The 16,286-nt window shown below is 40.5% G+C and overlaps 1 protein-coding gene across 11 annotated transcripts in view; it reads left to right on the top strand.

Annotated features, from left to right (window-relative positions):
- The window catches only part of LOC140202828 (ubiquitin carboxyl-terminal hydrolase 15-like), a 112,999-nt gene that overhangs the window by 26,253 nt on the left and 70,460 nt on the right, over positions 1-16,286 (top strand). For 9 of the 11 annotated variants that reach the window (XR_011887199.1, XR_011887198.1, XR_011887197.1 and 6 more), the window contains 2 exons: positions 862-1,007; positions 3,988-4,049. Coding sequence is in view for 6 of the 11 variants with exons in the window: in XM_072268249.1 (XP_072124350.1) it covers positions 862-1,007; positions 3,988-4,049 (208 nt within the window). In the remaining 5 variants the exon portion in view is untranslated. Of the gene's footprint in view, positions 1-861; positions 1,008-3,987; positions 4,050-4,238; positions 4,787-16,286 lie in introns of those variants that run through there. The other 2 variants (XM_072268252.1, XM_072268253.1) reach the window with 2 other exon arrangements.

Genomic DNA, 16,286 nt, shown 5'->3' with positions numbered 1-16,286 from the left:
TAATAGGGTGCATTAATTTTAAATCCTAGTTCCCCAAGAACATTTAAAGTTTTGTTCCCTTCAAGTGGTTTTCAGTTCTGGATTGAAAGTGCACATTATATCTAGGATTACAGATTGAGGGAGCCTTAAGCATCAAATATTCAAAGGCTAATAACCAGTGGTAGGGGGTGGTAGTGGGGATAAGCTCCCACTACCTATTAAATGCTCCCGGTGGTGTGTGTCTCAAGTAGTCTTTGATAACCAAGTCCAGCTCCTGGCCTTCACATGTGGCATAACTACTAAACCTAGCGGAACTGTGTCTACTGACAGGAGAATGGGCAACGGTGGGTTACTGATGTCTTAAAACCAGTTGCTTCAGGCTGGTGGGGCTCAGCAACCATGGTTGGCAGCTCATCTAGGGGAAGGAAAACTAATCTCAAACCACCACTGCCTTGCGGCTATATCCACTCATGGGAAAGGCTTCGGGACTAAAGCCAGAGGAAAAGTCCAGAGCCGGAGTCTCTAAGGCAGTCCTATGTTGAGTTCAACGCTGAGTAGCAACTCCTCTGACACTGCTGGTTCCAAACTGTATCACTCTCTGCTGTTCCTTTGGATTCATCAGCTGTGTGGAGAGGGAGAGCCTGCTGCATGGACAACAGCTTAATCTCTATATCACACTGCCCTGGTTTGCATGTCACATGGACAGCTGAGACAACATCCATGGTCAACCCCAAACAAATGTGGGGAACCTCAAATATTGAGAAAACACAGTTCACACCACTGAATAAGTAAACTGATTACTTTTGTCAAATGCTTGAGTCTGTCTTTTGCACTAATTCATGGGAAGAGATTACTAATGAATGTTTCTGCTTTAAATTTCAGATACAATTGAAAAGGAGATGCGAAAATTATTTAGTATCCCAGATGAAAAGGAAATAAGATTGTGGAATAAGTACATGAGCAACACATTTGAACCCCTGAATAAGCCTGATAGCACAATACAAGATGCAGGACTATATCAAGGGCAGGTATAGTAGTTTAAAATATGGTGTTCTACAATTAAGAATGAAAAGACTTGTAAAAGTTTGATTCCTAAAACCAGTGGCAGTTTCTGATCCCAAATATCGTAGTGGATTTTAACAACCTCAAAAGAAATGAGGATCAGGAAGGAAAATAGACTTGAGGCACAACCTTATTGGACCTGGATGAGCTTATTCATTTTTTATTTTGCATGGTTTCTTCAGCAAGAGTAGAAATATCGAGGACTGTTCCTGAATTTATTGTATGTAAGCCTAATTTCTTGATGTTACGATTTTTGATTTTGCTTGTATCCAGTTCTTAATTCTATCAGCTGCTAGTTGGTGCCATGGAGCCACTCAGATTTTAACAAAACGAACTGGGTATTGCCATGCCGCAGTATAAATTTACCCAAGGTAGTTGTTCTCAGCATCTTTAATACCATTTAAGACCACTTTTTAAAAATCCAAAACCTTCAATACAAAACACTGAGCTGTAAAGTATTGAAAGTATGCCTACCAATTTATCTAACATAAGTTGCCCACATCACATGTGCATTCAATGGCCTTAACTTTGGATTATAAATCGGGTGCCACGGTAGTGTAGCAGTTAGCATGATATTACAGTTCATTTGGGAGTTGGGAGTTTGGAGTTCAATTCCGATATCTTCTGTAAGGAGTTTGTATGTCCTCCCTGTGGAATGCACTGGTTTCCTTTGCGTGCTCCAGTTTCCTCCCACAGTCCAAAGACGTACCAGTTAGTAGGTTAATTGGTCATTGTAAATTGTCCATTCATTAGAGTAGTGTTAAATTGGGGTTTCTAGGCAGCACGGCTCAAAGGGCTAGAGGGACTTGTTCCCCGCTGTCTCAATAAATAAATAAACAAACAGGGTTAAAGTGGCAAGTTGCATCTCTCTCTTTCAACTTAACTAATCCTTTCAGCCTACACAAGGTTTATATTTCTCCATTCTCAGCATATTTATGTGCCTATCTAAGAACCTCCCAAGTGCCTCTATCATATTTGGCTCTGGTGGAGAAACATCTCGACCAAAGGAGGTGTAAGGCGCTCCTTCCATCCACTAGCCTGCAGGTCACTCTTAGACAAAGTGTAGCACCTACTTAGCACCCCTCTTCCCCGATTAGGGCAATTTAAAGCCATGGGAGCAGCTGGTGCATATCACAAGTTCTGGTTATGCGACCACTGACACCAGCAGGCAAAATCTGAGGAGTATTGATAATGGCAAGGGTCACCCATCTCGTAAAGACATTGCCTAGAAAAAGACAATGGCAGACCATTTCTGTAGAAAAATTTGCCAGGAACAATCATGGTCATGGATAGACCATTATCTCCCACGTCATACAATATGGCACATGATGATGATGACTGTCACTGGCAGTGCATTTCAGGTACCCACTACTTGCTGTGTATAAATGGATACATTTAAAAAGAAAATAATAATTCCCTGCACATCCCCTTTGAATTGCCCCCCTCACCTTAAATGTATGTGCTCTGGTTCAGTTTGACCCTGGGAGGGTAAAAAAAGATAGTGGCTGTCTATCTGTGCCTCTCATAGTCGTATAAACTTGTGGGACGTGGGAGGAAACTGAATCATCCAGAGGCAATCTGCATTCTCACAGGGAGAATATAGAGACTGCACACAGACAACATCAGAGATCAAGTTCAGGCATGGCTCTTTGGAAGTATGAGGCAACAATGCTACATGCTTAGCTAGTGTGTTGCCCATAAATGCAGAAAGAATACTAACATTTTCAAATGGAACACTTCAACTAGACAAGTTATGAACCCAATTGTAAACCCAGAGATTCTGCAGATACTGGAAATTCAGAGTAACACACACAAAATGCTGGAGGAACTCAGCAGGTCGGACAGCATCTGTGGAAGGAAATAAGTGTTCCAAAGTACATTTATTATCAAAATACGTATACAATATACAATCTTGAGATTCATCTCCTTACGCAGCCACAAAACAAACAAAAATAGAATCCATACTAAAAATGTCTTCACAATTCCTTTTTGATTGTTAATGTTAAAATAACTTATTTTTCCAAAAGATTTGAATCTGATAAAATTCTTCCAGTATTTTGAAAATCATTTTTCATTTGAAGCATTAAGGGAGACTAATGCACCGTATTCTAAACATAGAAACCCTACAGCACAATACAGGCCCTTCGGCCCACAATGCCAAGCATGTACTTACTTTAGAAATTACCTAGGGTTACCCATAGCCCTCTATTTTTCTAAGCTCCATGTACCTATTCAGGAGTCTCTTAAAAGACCCTATTGTATCCACCTCCACCACCATCGCCGACAACCCATTCCCTGCACTCTCCACTCTCTGCGTTTTTTTAAAAAAAAAATTACTCCTTACATCTCCTCTGTACCTACTTAAAACTGTGCCCTCTCGTGCTAGCCATTTCAGCCCTGGGAAAAAGCCTCTGACTATCATCAATGCCTCTCATCATCTTATACATCTCTATGAGGTCGCCTCTCATCCCTCGTTGCTCCAAAGAGAAAAGGCCAAGTTCACTTAACCTATTCTAATAAGGCATGCTCCCCAATCCAGTCAACATCCTTGTAAACTTCTCTGCACCCTTTCTATAGTTTCCACATCCTTCCTGTAATGAGGTGACCAGAACTGAGTATTTTTTTAATGTAACTACTACTACTTTTATGTTGCCTTTTTAAATTACCATGCCATGATTAATAATCAAAATTTACTAGATAAATCTGTTGTACATAATTGAAATTTAGCTACAAGTGGGAGGAATGTACAGTAATTGCAAGATGCCATGCTTATTGGGATTTTACACTAACTTTTTTTGACGGTGAAGATAAAAAATAGATGTAATTTTTAGATGTATATAATTTATCCTTCATAAAGATTAATGCACAATTTGCCAAGCACGTGCACTTAATTGACTTCTGGATTCATTGTTTTCAGTAGCCTAATTTAACTAATTTTATTGAAAGGTATTGGTAATAGAGCAGAAAAATGAAGATGGAACCTGGCCAAGAGGTCCTTCTACTAATAAGTGAGTTTCCTTTTTGTCACATTTTGGTTTAAAATATTTCTTAGAAGTTTGTTGTTAAGATGTCAACAATGTCAATTCAATTTTCTGTACCCATGACCCCTATAAACAGCTAGTAGCTTTCTCACATATATTTCTGCTTTATAAGCAATAGCAACTTAACAGAATTCATTTTATTTTAATTTGTTGTAGCCTTTATTGCCTGAAGAAGTTGCTGATGATGCTATCTTCTTGAAATAGGGAAATTACAGCCCTGATGTACTATTGTATTGTCTGGGGCTGAGATGTTTGATATCTGTCAAGAGCCAGCAGAAAGGAAGATGGTTGTTGGACACCAGGGCTTTTCTGCGGGAATCAAAGCGGAAAGTGGTGGTGGAACTGTGGGGAGAGGAGCAGAGCCAACATTTCAGGTTGATCAGGGAAAGGGAGGAAGAGAGTGATGCTAGAACAGATGATGCAGAACATATTTGGAAATCTGAAATAAGAATAAGTCCTGACTTAATCCTATAGAAATATTGTGGAAAGACCTGAAGCAAGCAGTTTGTACAAGGAAGTCCACTAACATCCCGATATTGAGGCAGTTTTGTAAGGAGGAATGGCCTAAAATTCCTCCAAGCTGATGTGCAGGACTGATCAACAGTTACTGGAAACATTTGGTTAAAGTTATTGCTGTACAAAGGGGTCACACCAGTTACTGAAAACAAAGGTTCACATACTTTTTCCAACAAATACATGTAATATTGGATCATTTTTCTCAATAAATGAATAAGTATAATTTTTTTTGTGTTCTTTATTTAATTGGGTTTTCTTTATCAAGTTTTAGGTAGCACATGAAGATCTGGTCACATTTTAGGTCATATTTATGCAGGCACAGAGAAAATTCAGGGTTCACAAATTTTCTAGCAGTACTGTATGCTTAATGTCATCTTCACTATCTGGTTTATATCTGTTGCAGCATTTAGAGTTCGCTGTACTTGTACTCTGGGCTCTGTTAGTCCTTCAATACACCTTAGGGCCCTATCACTCATTGTCTGTGAAGTACCCTTACAAATAGTTCTTGCAAGGATCAGAATTAAATTCTATCTGCCAGTTTCTGCTCATCTTACCACTATTCAATTTAATCCAAGACTATTCTCAAATCAATAATTCTTTGTGATTAGCAAACTTGCTAATCATGCTTCCTACATTTGTATTCAAACTGTTAACGTGTAATAAACAACAAGGGTCCAGGCACGAATATCAGTGGTACATCATTGGTCACGGACTTCCAGTCACAAAAGCAACCTTTTGTGGCAAATGAAAGAGGAATAGTTATGGAAACAGAAAAATTAAAAAGGGAAGCGAACAGTTGACTCCAAATGTTGAAATGGGAGGGAACAATGTGTCTACGGGTGAAAATTCTTTGAAAGTAGTCAAAATAATATTGAATGTAAGGCATTGAAAACAAAAACAGTGAAAAACATTGAATCTGATAGATGGTGGGTGGAAGATGATCTCCATTGCTTTCCCCTTACAATTTAAAACACATTTTGTTTTCTCATCTTTGCGAGTTTTGATGGAAAGTCATTGATTTAAAGCACGAACTTCAGCCATTGCAGCCCTGAAAGGAGATTGAGCTGAAGTGTTAATTGTTCTTCTCTGTCTCTGAAATACAGACCGAGAGGAACTGTGTTAGGAAAAAAAGGGCCACAGGTTAAGCTAATGACAAAAAATTGTATTGCTAAACAAAAACTTAGATTTTGTAACTCTTTGTAAAATGGTGTTTTTGGACATGGATTGTGAATAATAGTTCAAAGGCATTGCTCTTGAGTCTGATCAGAACAAAATGGATGTTGAACCAACACACACAAAATGCAGGAGGAACCCAGCAGGCCGGGCAGCATCTATGGAAAAAAGTACAGTCGACGTTTTGGACCAAGATCCTTCATCGGGACTGGAGAAAAAATGATGAGAAGTCAGAATGAGAAGGTGGAGGGGAGGGAAGGAAGAAATACAAGGTAGTAGGTAATAGTTGAGACTGGCCTAGAGGGAGGAATGAAGTAGAGAGCTGGCAAGTCGATTGGAGAAAGAGATAAAGGGCTGGAGAAGGGGGATTCTGATAGGAGAGGACAGAAGGCTATGGAAGAAAAGGAAGGGAGAGGAGCACCAGATGGAGGTGATAGGCAGTTAAGGAGATAAGGTGAAAGATGGGAATGGGGATCTCCCAGTGGCCACCCATTTTAACTCTGCTTCCCATTCCCATTTCCACAAGTCAGTCCATGCCCTCCTCTACTGCCACAATGAGGTCACACTCGGGTTGGAGGAGTAACAACTTGTATTCCAACTGGATAGCCTCCAACTTGATGGCATGAACATCGATTTCTTGAACTTTGAGTAGTGGCTTCCCCTCTGCTTCACCATTCCCCCTCTGACCAATCAACTTCCCTGCTCTTTACTTCACCTCTTCCTGCCCCCCACCTTCTTACTCGGACTTCTTGTCTTTTTCCCTCCAGTCCTGATGAATGGTCTCGGCCCGAAACGTCGACTGTTTACTCTTTTCCATAGACACTGCCTCGCCTGCAGAGTTCCTCCAGCATTTTGTGTGTGTGGCTTGGATTTCCAACATCTATAGATTTTCTTTCATTTGTGATTGAATGTTGAACCAATGGAGATTTTCAAGGGGCAACTAAACACTTGACTAGAAAGATGAGTTTTAAGCTGCCTTTTGGCGATGAATTGCTTATTGAGTAGTCTCAGCTGCCAGTGAATAGAGGAGGTTTGGTGGGTGCATGCACAAGAAGGCAGAACTGAAGTTGACAGTTGTACGTAAGTTTGAAATGTGATTCTGAAAATTACAAAGGTATTTAAGAGAAAGTGAAGCCCTTCAATTAACTATGAGCTAGAACAAAGATGTTCAGTATTTACCCTATCTCTATGTCACATTGTAAATAATGTCAGCTTTATTATCTTCCTCTTGTATCAGTATTATGTTACACATCAATTAGTTTGAGATACTTATGCAGTTTTTCAGGCATCTATCTCGTAAACAACACTATGTTTATGAGAAGTTAATCTGAATTATGACTTGAATAAAACATTGTTCTGGGTGTTATGTGAAATAATGGAAATGACCATAAGACATAGGAACAAACCATTTGACCTATTGAGTCAGCTCTGCCATTTCATTATGGCTGTTCCTTTTTTTTTCTCCTCCTCAACCCCATTTTTCAGCCTTCTCCCCGTAACCTTTGATGCCATGTCCAATCAAGAACCTATCAATCTCTGCCTTAAATATACCCTTGGCCTCCACAGCTCCACGTGGCAACAAATTCACCACCCTTTGGCTAAAGAAATTTCTCCACTCTCTGTTTTGAATGGATGCCCCCTCCTTCCTGAGGCTGTTCCCCCTTGTCCTAGACCAGGGATCCCCAACTTTTTTTGCACTGCAGACCGGTTTAATATTGACAATATTCTTGCGGACCGGTGGTGGGGGGGTGTTCAAATAGAGTTAAACTCACCTCAACATGTCTTTTACAGTTAGGCTTCCCAACTTTCTCATTAAGGGACAAAAGTAGCAGTCAAATTCAGGCACTTGTGTTTACCCTGAGAAAGACTACCATGACCATGAAGCCTTGCATGGGCACCTGTGTGCGCATGAGTGACGTGTGATATATGACGTGCGCATGCACGTACGTGCCGATTTTTTTTCCCCACAAATCGGTTTTGGCTTAATCTTCCCGACTGCATTGTACATACATTATTTCTACTTTATATAGGCTGTGTATTTACCATATTATTCCTGCTTGTACTATATGTTAGTGTTATTTTAGGTTTTATGTGTGATTTGGTAGGTTATTTTTTGGGTCTGGGAATGCTCAAAAAATTTTTCCATATAAATTAATGGTAATTGCTTCTTTGCTTTACGCCATTCCGGCACGAAAGGTTTCATAGGAACGCTCTACCTTAGCGAGGGAAATACGGGACAAGGGCGGTTCCATATGGGACAAACTAATTTAGCCCAATATACGGGATGTCTCGGCAAATATGGGACAGTTGGCAACCCTATGTTCAAGTTCAACAGTGCGTGGCAGGGAATGAGGAAGGTGCAGCTGACTCATATTGTTTCCTCGCGGCCCGGTAGCACGTGCTTTGTGGCCCGGTACTGGTCCGCAGCCCAGTGGTTGGAGTTCGCTGTCTTGGTCTCTCCCACCATGAGAAACATCCTTTCCACATCTAGAAACATCCAGAGAAAGCAGGATCTCCCAGTGGCCACACATTTTAATTCCATGTCCCATTCCCATTCTGATATGCCCATCCATGGCCTCCTCTACTGTCAAGATGAAGCCACACTCAGGTTGGAGGAACAACCTTATATTCCGTCTGGGTAGCCTCCAACCTGATGGCATGAACATTGACTTCTGTAACTTCCGTTAATGCCCCACCTCCCCTTCTTACCCCATCCCTTATTTATTTTTTCCCCTTTCTTTCTCTCTCTGTCCCTCTCACTATATCTTCCTCTGATGCTCCCACCCCCCTTTCTTTCTCCCTAGGCCTCCTGTCCCATGATCCTCTCCCTTCTCCAGCCTGGTATCCCTTTTGCCAATCAACTTTCCAGCTCTTAAGCTCTATCCTTCCCCCTCCTGTCTTCTCCTATTATTTCGGATCTCCCCCTCACCCTCCCACTTTCAAATCTCTTACTATCTCTTCTTTCAGTTAGTCCTGACGAAGGGTCTCGGCCCGAAGCTTCGACTGTACCTCTTCCTAGAGATGTTGCCTGGCCTGCTGCGTTCACCAGCATTTTGTGTGCGTTGCTTTCCACATTTACTCTGTCTGGGACTGTCAACATTTGAAAGGTTTCAGTGAGACCCCCACTCATCCTTCTAAATTCCAGCGAGTAAAATAGGTCATGTTATCAGTTAAGAGACAATTTAAAGAGATGATCAGTTGATAAATTTATTATAGTAACTTACAATGCAGATCTAAAAATGACAGGAAGACTCAAGATTCAAGGCTTTGTTATTATTCCACGGTCATCTTCATCTACATACTTATCTAGCTTAAGCTGGAGAGTGCAAAAACAGAGAAAGTTATTATACTTGATGTTCAATGCCTTTATATTCAAATAGTTTGCTAATAGTCACTGATCAGGCAGAATAGCTACTGGGATGAGTTAACAAAAGATTGCCGCATCAAAGGGAGCAATTATGAAATTGCCACACCAAAAGAAACTGTGGGTGATACAGGGTTCTCTTATAAAGAATTGACCTTGAAATCAGGTAAGTGATTTTACTCCTTTAGCTTGTCTAGTTTTAGCTTCACACTGCAACTTCCACTACAATTCTTGCTCAGATGATCTCTTCCTGTAATGAAGAAAACCTGAAGGAAGCTGAAGCTTCCAGAACTTGGTTGTGTGTTTTTCTCGTCTAGTACTTTTGCATTATTATTATTATTCTAATTAACTTTATTCAATAGATAAAAGCAAATGTCTAGTAATACAATGTTGAACAATATTGAATTGTTCAGGGTCTCACTACCATAGTGTCATTCTGTTGATGATTTCCTTCTTGTGTTTTCATGGAACAAAATTAACTAGATTTATCTTTTAATAAGTATGCATTTGAGAATCTTCTCTGGGCATTAATAGCACTTCAATACTTTCAGCGGTCCATCCTAAAAGACAGTATGTAGCCATTTCATATTTCCTTATTACTTAGAATGAGCACACTTGGCCAGCTTAATCTATGCTGACTTTCAGAGCATTCTCCCATTTATTTCCCTGTAACCTTTTAGCTCTTGCATAAACCCCTGACTCTCCTGCTATCCACCTTTACTCGAAGAAATTTACTCTGGTCAGTTAACCTAACAGCATGATTTTGGGGTATGGGAAGAGACTGGAACATTCAAAGGAAACCCAACTCATCATTGGGAAATCTTGCAAACTCCACACAGACAGTGACCAAGCTCATAAATTTTGACCTAGACCCAAATGTTAATTCATACTGAGATGTGTGATTCTGAATGTCACAAACCACTGAGAGTTAAATTGAATCTCTTTTTAGATTTTTTGAAAATAAGGATTCATTGGATGTACTTTAGTTAGCATGGTGTTGATTTGAAGTGTGGTTATTTCTTTATTTCTGAGCACACAGACCCTGAAAGGAAAGGCTCCTTTTGGCAGTTTAGAACTTTGTATGGATTTCAGTTCCTTAGTTTTAAGAAAAAGATAGTAAAACTGAGTTAACATGGAGCGTGGATGCAGTCAACTGTCAGAATTCATACTGACAGCATTTATTGTTGATTTTGCTTTACAGAGTTAGTAACTGTCAGGTAACATGAGAACAACACACAAAATGCTGGAGGAACTCAGCCGGCCAGGCAGCATCTATGGAAAAGAGTACAGTTGACGTTTCAGACCCTTCAGCGGGACTCAAGAAAAAAACATGAGTAGATGTAAAAGGTGGGGCAGAGGAGAGAGAAACACAGGTGACTAGATGAAACTGGGAGGGTTGAAGTAAAGAGCTGGGAAATTGATTAGTGAAAGAGATACAGAGCTGGAGAAGGGGTAATCTAATTGGAGAGGACAGAAGGCCATGGAAGAAAGAAAAGGTGGAGGAGAACCAGAGGGAGTTGCTGGGCAAGCAAGGAGATAAGGTGAGAAAGGGAAATGGGGACAGGGAATGGTGAAGGAGGGTGGGGGAGACATTACTGAAAGTTCAAGAGATTGATGTTCATGCCATCAGGTTGAAAGATAAGGTGTTGTTCCTCCAACCTGAGTGTGGCCTCATTGCGGCAGTAGAGGAGGCTATGGATTGACATATCAAAATGGGAATGGGTGACCACTGGGAGATCCTGCTTTTTCTGGCAGACGGAGTGTAGGTGCTCGGCGAAGCAGTCTCCCAATCTACGTCGGGTCTCACTGATGGGAGGCTACACTGGGAGCACCAGACACAGTATATGACCCCAACAGACTCACAGGTGAAATGTCACCTCACCTGGAAGGAGCGTTTAGGGCCCTGAATGGTAGTGAGGAAGGAGGGAAAAGGATAGGTTTAGCACTTGTTCTGCTTGCAAGGATAAGTGCCAGGAGGGAGATCAGTGGGGAGGGACAAATGGACAAGGGAGTCACGTAGGGAGCGATCCTTGCAGAAAGCAGAAAGTGAGGTTGGGAGGGAAAGTCGTGCTTGGTGATGGGATCCCATTGGAGGCGGCAGAAGTTCCGGAGAATTGTGTGCTGGATGCAGAGGCTGTTGAAGTGGTTTGTGAGGGCAAGAGGAACCCTACCCCTGGTAGGGTAGTGGGAGGATGGGGTGAGAGCAGACGTTCATGAAATGGAAGAGATGTGGTTGAGGGCAGCATTGACAGTGGAGGAAGGGAAACCACTTTCTTTGGAAAAGGAGGACATTTCCTTCGTTCTAGAATGAATAAGCCTCATTCTAAGAGCAGATGCGGTGGAGATGGAGGAATTGAGAGAAAAGGATGGCATTTTTACATAGTCATAGTCATACTTTATTGATCCCAGGGGGAAATTGGTTTTCGTTACCATTGCACCATAAATAATAAATAGTAATAGAACCATAAATAGTTAAATAGTAATATGTAAATTATGCCAGTAAATTATGAAATAAGCATAATTTACATATAATTTACAAGTAACAGGGTTGGAAGCGGTATAGTCCAGGTAGCTGTGAGAGTTTATGAGTTTATAATAGACATCAATAGATAAGCTTTCTACAGAGGTAGAGACAAGAGAGTTTGAGAAAGGGGAGGGAGGTGTTTAAAATGGACCAGGTAAATTTGAGGACAAGGTGGAAGTTTGAAGCAAAGTTGATGAAGTCAACAAGCTCCACATGGGTGCAGGAAGCCCCACCAATGCAGTCTTGATGTTGTATAGGAAAAGTGGGGAGGTGGACGCCAGTGTAGCTGACATTAGAGACTTTATTTAATGGAAATATAGTTTCCCATATTACTCCATTAACTTATTACGCTATACATAATTTCCCAAGCTGCTTCTGTCTCTTGAATCTTTACCATGTCAAATTATATTTTAGACATTACTTTGAGATTATCTCAGGCGGTAAAAGGCAACTTGCTGTATTGGTGCACTTAAAGATTTTTATCTTTTTTAAAGATTTCTCAGCGTTAAGAGATGGAACAGATAATGGGTTCATTACGGAACGGCAAATACACACAAAATACACAAAAGAACTATATGATCAGTAACTGATGTTTGTCAGTAAAGCAGCAGCATGGTTGTATGGTTCAGTTCTGCAGCAGGCAGAGAGTAGCAGTTTTTTTCTTTAGTCTCCTCGAGCTTGAGGTGAGGTTAGCATGAGCTCTACCTCAAAGCTTTCTTTTAGATGCTGGTCAGTTTTAGGGGCAACAAAGACCTTCAGATCAGTCACAGATTTAGAAACTCACCTATGCAATCATAAGAAATCTGATAGAAATGGTTGTGGACTTTCCTCAAATACTGTTCTAAAATACCTTTCTTTGGGCATCTAATTTATATAGTAAGCTGAATTGTGTTTGAAATGGCATCTTTTTTTACGCATATCAAACTGATATGTGCCTATGATCCATCCCTGTTTCTTAGCTTCTTTAAAGATTTTTAATTTGTCGTCTCCAGCCCATCCACCCATCCAACAACCCCCCCTCCCCCCATGACCTCTGGTCAACACAAACGTTATTATGCTGTATCAGAAGTTGCATAAAATTAAATTGACAATTATTAATCTCAATCCTAGTTAATGTTTACTTTAATATTATTATTTACAATTGAGTATTTTAACTCTTGGGTAATCACAAACATTCATTGTACAAACAGAAAAAGAATATTACAACTAAGTGCTGCCAACGGATACTTTGATTCAACTGAAAATGAAAATTCCAATGAAAAGGCCGCCCTGGTGGCATAGTGGCTAGTGTGATGTTTAAAGCTCAGGGCATTCCAGAGTCCGAAGTTATCCCTTTGGAGGCTGTTGCTTTGCCTCCTCAGATGCTGTGCCATTCTATGAAGATTCGCTGTACGCCCTCCCTTTGGAATACATGGGTTTTCTACAGGTCCTCCGGTTTCCCCCCATGGTCCAAAGACACACCCAGTAGGTTAATTGGTCATTGAAAACTGTCCCATGATTAGGCTAGGGTTAATTGGGTTGCTGGGATGGCATAGCTCAAAGAGCCAGAAGGGCCTACTCAGTGCTGTGGTATTGTGCTATTGTGAAAGAAACAAGCTGTAAGTGTTGCCTCTCCATGAAATAAAAACTAGCCTAGACATTTCTTTCCAGTCCTGATGAAAAGTCTCGGCCCAAAACGTCGACTGCTTATTCCTCTCCATAGATGCTGCCTGACCTCCTGCGTTCCTCCAGCATTTTGTGTGTGTAGCCTGGAAGTTCTTTTCTAATTACATTGGATTTCTTCCAGTGCATTTTGATGCAACCAGCATAAAAATGCAGAATTTTAAGGGCAAGTTATATTCAACCATCTTGCAAGTTTTCCAAGCATCCCACTACATCAGGCTCAAAAAGCAAGTCAAATCCTCAGGTTGAATTCATAACCATTAGGAGTTTCTACTACTATTTATTTCATGTCTTTATCAAGGCTGCTGAAAGTTAAATGGATGCAAGATGCTAAGGTATATTCAATAGTTTTCAATATTTTTGTATCCTTTGAAACTACCATTGAATCTTTAATCATGTGTGCTGTGATTTCGTATTTCTTCCCCATTCCATCCCAACCCTAGAAAATTGCTTATGAAAAGTCTACGACTGTCCATAATTTTGAGGCATTGGATATATTCCTTGTATGGTCTTTGTCAAAACTTGAGACATTGTGATAAAGTAATTTAATGGCACCCCATGGCATTCCATGTTTCCAAGTATAGAACTTTTGAGATAACAATTAAATCCTTGCTTTTTTTTTATATGGGTGCTTATTAATACCCTATCAATATTACTTTTCATTAAATATGTGAGCTTGCACTTTCATTAAGATTAGATAAATTTTGTGAGATCTGGCAGCATGGGACTGCTATAAAACACTTAACCTTTGCTCTTTGTGGCAACATTTTATATAGTGAGCAGAAACAGGCCTTTCGACCCACCTTGTCCATGCCTACCAAACTAGCTCCTGTGTTTGGCTTATATTCTGCTAAGCCCCTCCTATCCTTGTATTTATCCAAGGACTTTTAAATGTTGTACCTGCCTCAACTATTAGTTCTTACTACATATATCCACTAACCTCTGCATGAAGAAGTCGCTCATCAGTGCATTTAAAATTGTTTTCATCTCAACTTGATACCTTGCCCTCTAGTTTTTAGTTTTCTTTCCCTGGGAAATAGACTCTGTGTCACCGTATATATGCTCATAAATTTATACACATCTCTAAAGTCATCTCTTAATCCCCTATGTTACAAGGAATAGCGTCCTACCCTCTTCTCTACAGTCTTGTCGCTCAAGTCTTGGCAGTATCCTTGTAAATCTTCTCTGCATTCTATCCAGTTTAATGATGCCTTTCCTTTAACAGTGTGATCAAAACCGAACACACATCACTAACATCTTGTATATCTGCAGCATAATATTCCAGTTCCAACTCCTGCACTCAGTGTCCTGACTGATGAAGAACGACATGCCATATGCTTCTTGCCCTGTCTACCTGCGGCACTGCTTTCAGCTAGCTATGTACTTGTATGCCCGGATAACTGTTCCACAACACTGCAGCGCCCAAGGCTTCACTGCCAGAATCCTACACTTTGTACTTTCTAAAATGAAAGCTATTTGCCAATCTTAGGCCCATTTATCTAACTGATCAAGGCTTCTCTATAATTGTTGATGACCTTCTTCACTGTCTATGATACTACCTATTTTGGTAGCGACCAGATTAGATCTCCAGTCTAAGAAGCAAACTTTGACCATCGTTATCTGCTTCTTACTATTGAACCAATTACAAATTCAGTTAACTATCTGTCCCTGGATTTCATGCTGCTTATCCTTCCAGATTAGCCTGCCATGCGGGAAATTGTCAAAGGCCTTGCATTCATGGAGTAGTTTTTTTTTCAGCTTAAAATATTCCCTGCATTGTTTAAAAGCAGAATTGTGCTTGAAATGCTCAGCAGGTAGTTTGCCCATTTTTGGTCAAAGCTGAAACGGCATCCTTGATGCATGCTATTACTTCAATCTCCGGTTATAATTATAGGCAAGGTAGGCTTTTGCAAATCAACATGTTGATGAAGCTTCCACTTGAATGCGTTTGATGACTGTAGCTAAAAGTGTGTAGATGTGCAGTATTGTGAAGGCCAAGACTGGATTTGGCTGTTCTGCCACTTGGGGTCAGCTCACTGTGTTACACATAACTAATGGGTACAGAGAATGTTTGTTATGGAATTGTTGCGTCATTAAAATCAGGAAAGCAGATCAAGAGAAGCCTAACTAAAGATGCATGTTACACTGAATGAAAAGGGATGGTAATAAGGGATGGCAAATTGTCTTCAAATGCATCTTTACAGTACTCTGCAAAAGTCTTTGGGACATGTGAAAAAAAGTTCTGTAAAGCAAAGATGCTTTCAAAAATAATGAAATGAAAAGTTTCTAAATACCAAAAACATTGCTATAAAGAGCAGTAAACAGTAAAAAATTAAATCAAGTCAATGTTTGGTATGACCACCCTTTGCCTTTAAAACTGCATCAGTTCTCTTATGTACACTGTTGTACAGTTTTATAAGAAAATTGGCTGCTGGTTGTTCCAAACATCTTGGAGAACTTGCCACAGTTTTTCTGCAAACATCGTCTTGCTTGCTTGCTTCTGTTTCTCCACGTAATTCCAGATAGTTTTTTATCACCTTGGCCATATGTTTGTGATCATTACCATGCTGCAGAATGAAGTTGGGACCAATCAGGTGCCTCCCTGATGGTATTGTGTGATAGGTGAGAATCTGCTTGTACTTCTCAGCACTGAGGAATCTAGTAATTCTGACCAGATTACCAACTCCATCTGCAAAAATGCAGCCCCAAATCTGCAAGAAAACTCTGCCGTGCTTCACTTTGTTGTAGACACTCATCCATATGGCACTCTCGAGCTGTTCTGTGGACAGACTGCCCCTTGTCAAACTTAAACTCGTCAGTCCAGAACACTTGCTGCCATTGTTCAGCACCCCAGTCCTTGTGTTTGGTTCATTGATGAGTCTCTTGGCTTTGTTTCCACTTACGATGAATGGCTTTTGGCAGCAACTGTTTCATGAAAACGACTTCTGACAAGATTTCTCCAGAC

The sequence above is a fragment of the Mobula birostris genome, chromosome 9 (genome assembly GCF_030028105.1).
Source record: "Mobula birostris isolate sMobBir1 chromosome 9, sMobBir1.hap1, whole genome shotgun sequence".
Lineage (NCBI taxonomy): Eukaryota > Metazoa > Chordata > Chondrichthyes > Myliobatiformes > Myliobatidae > Mobula > Mobula birostris.
This window is presented reverse-complemented; position numbering and strand designations above follow the sequence as displayed.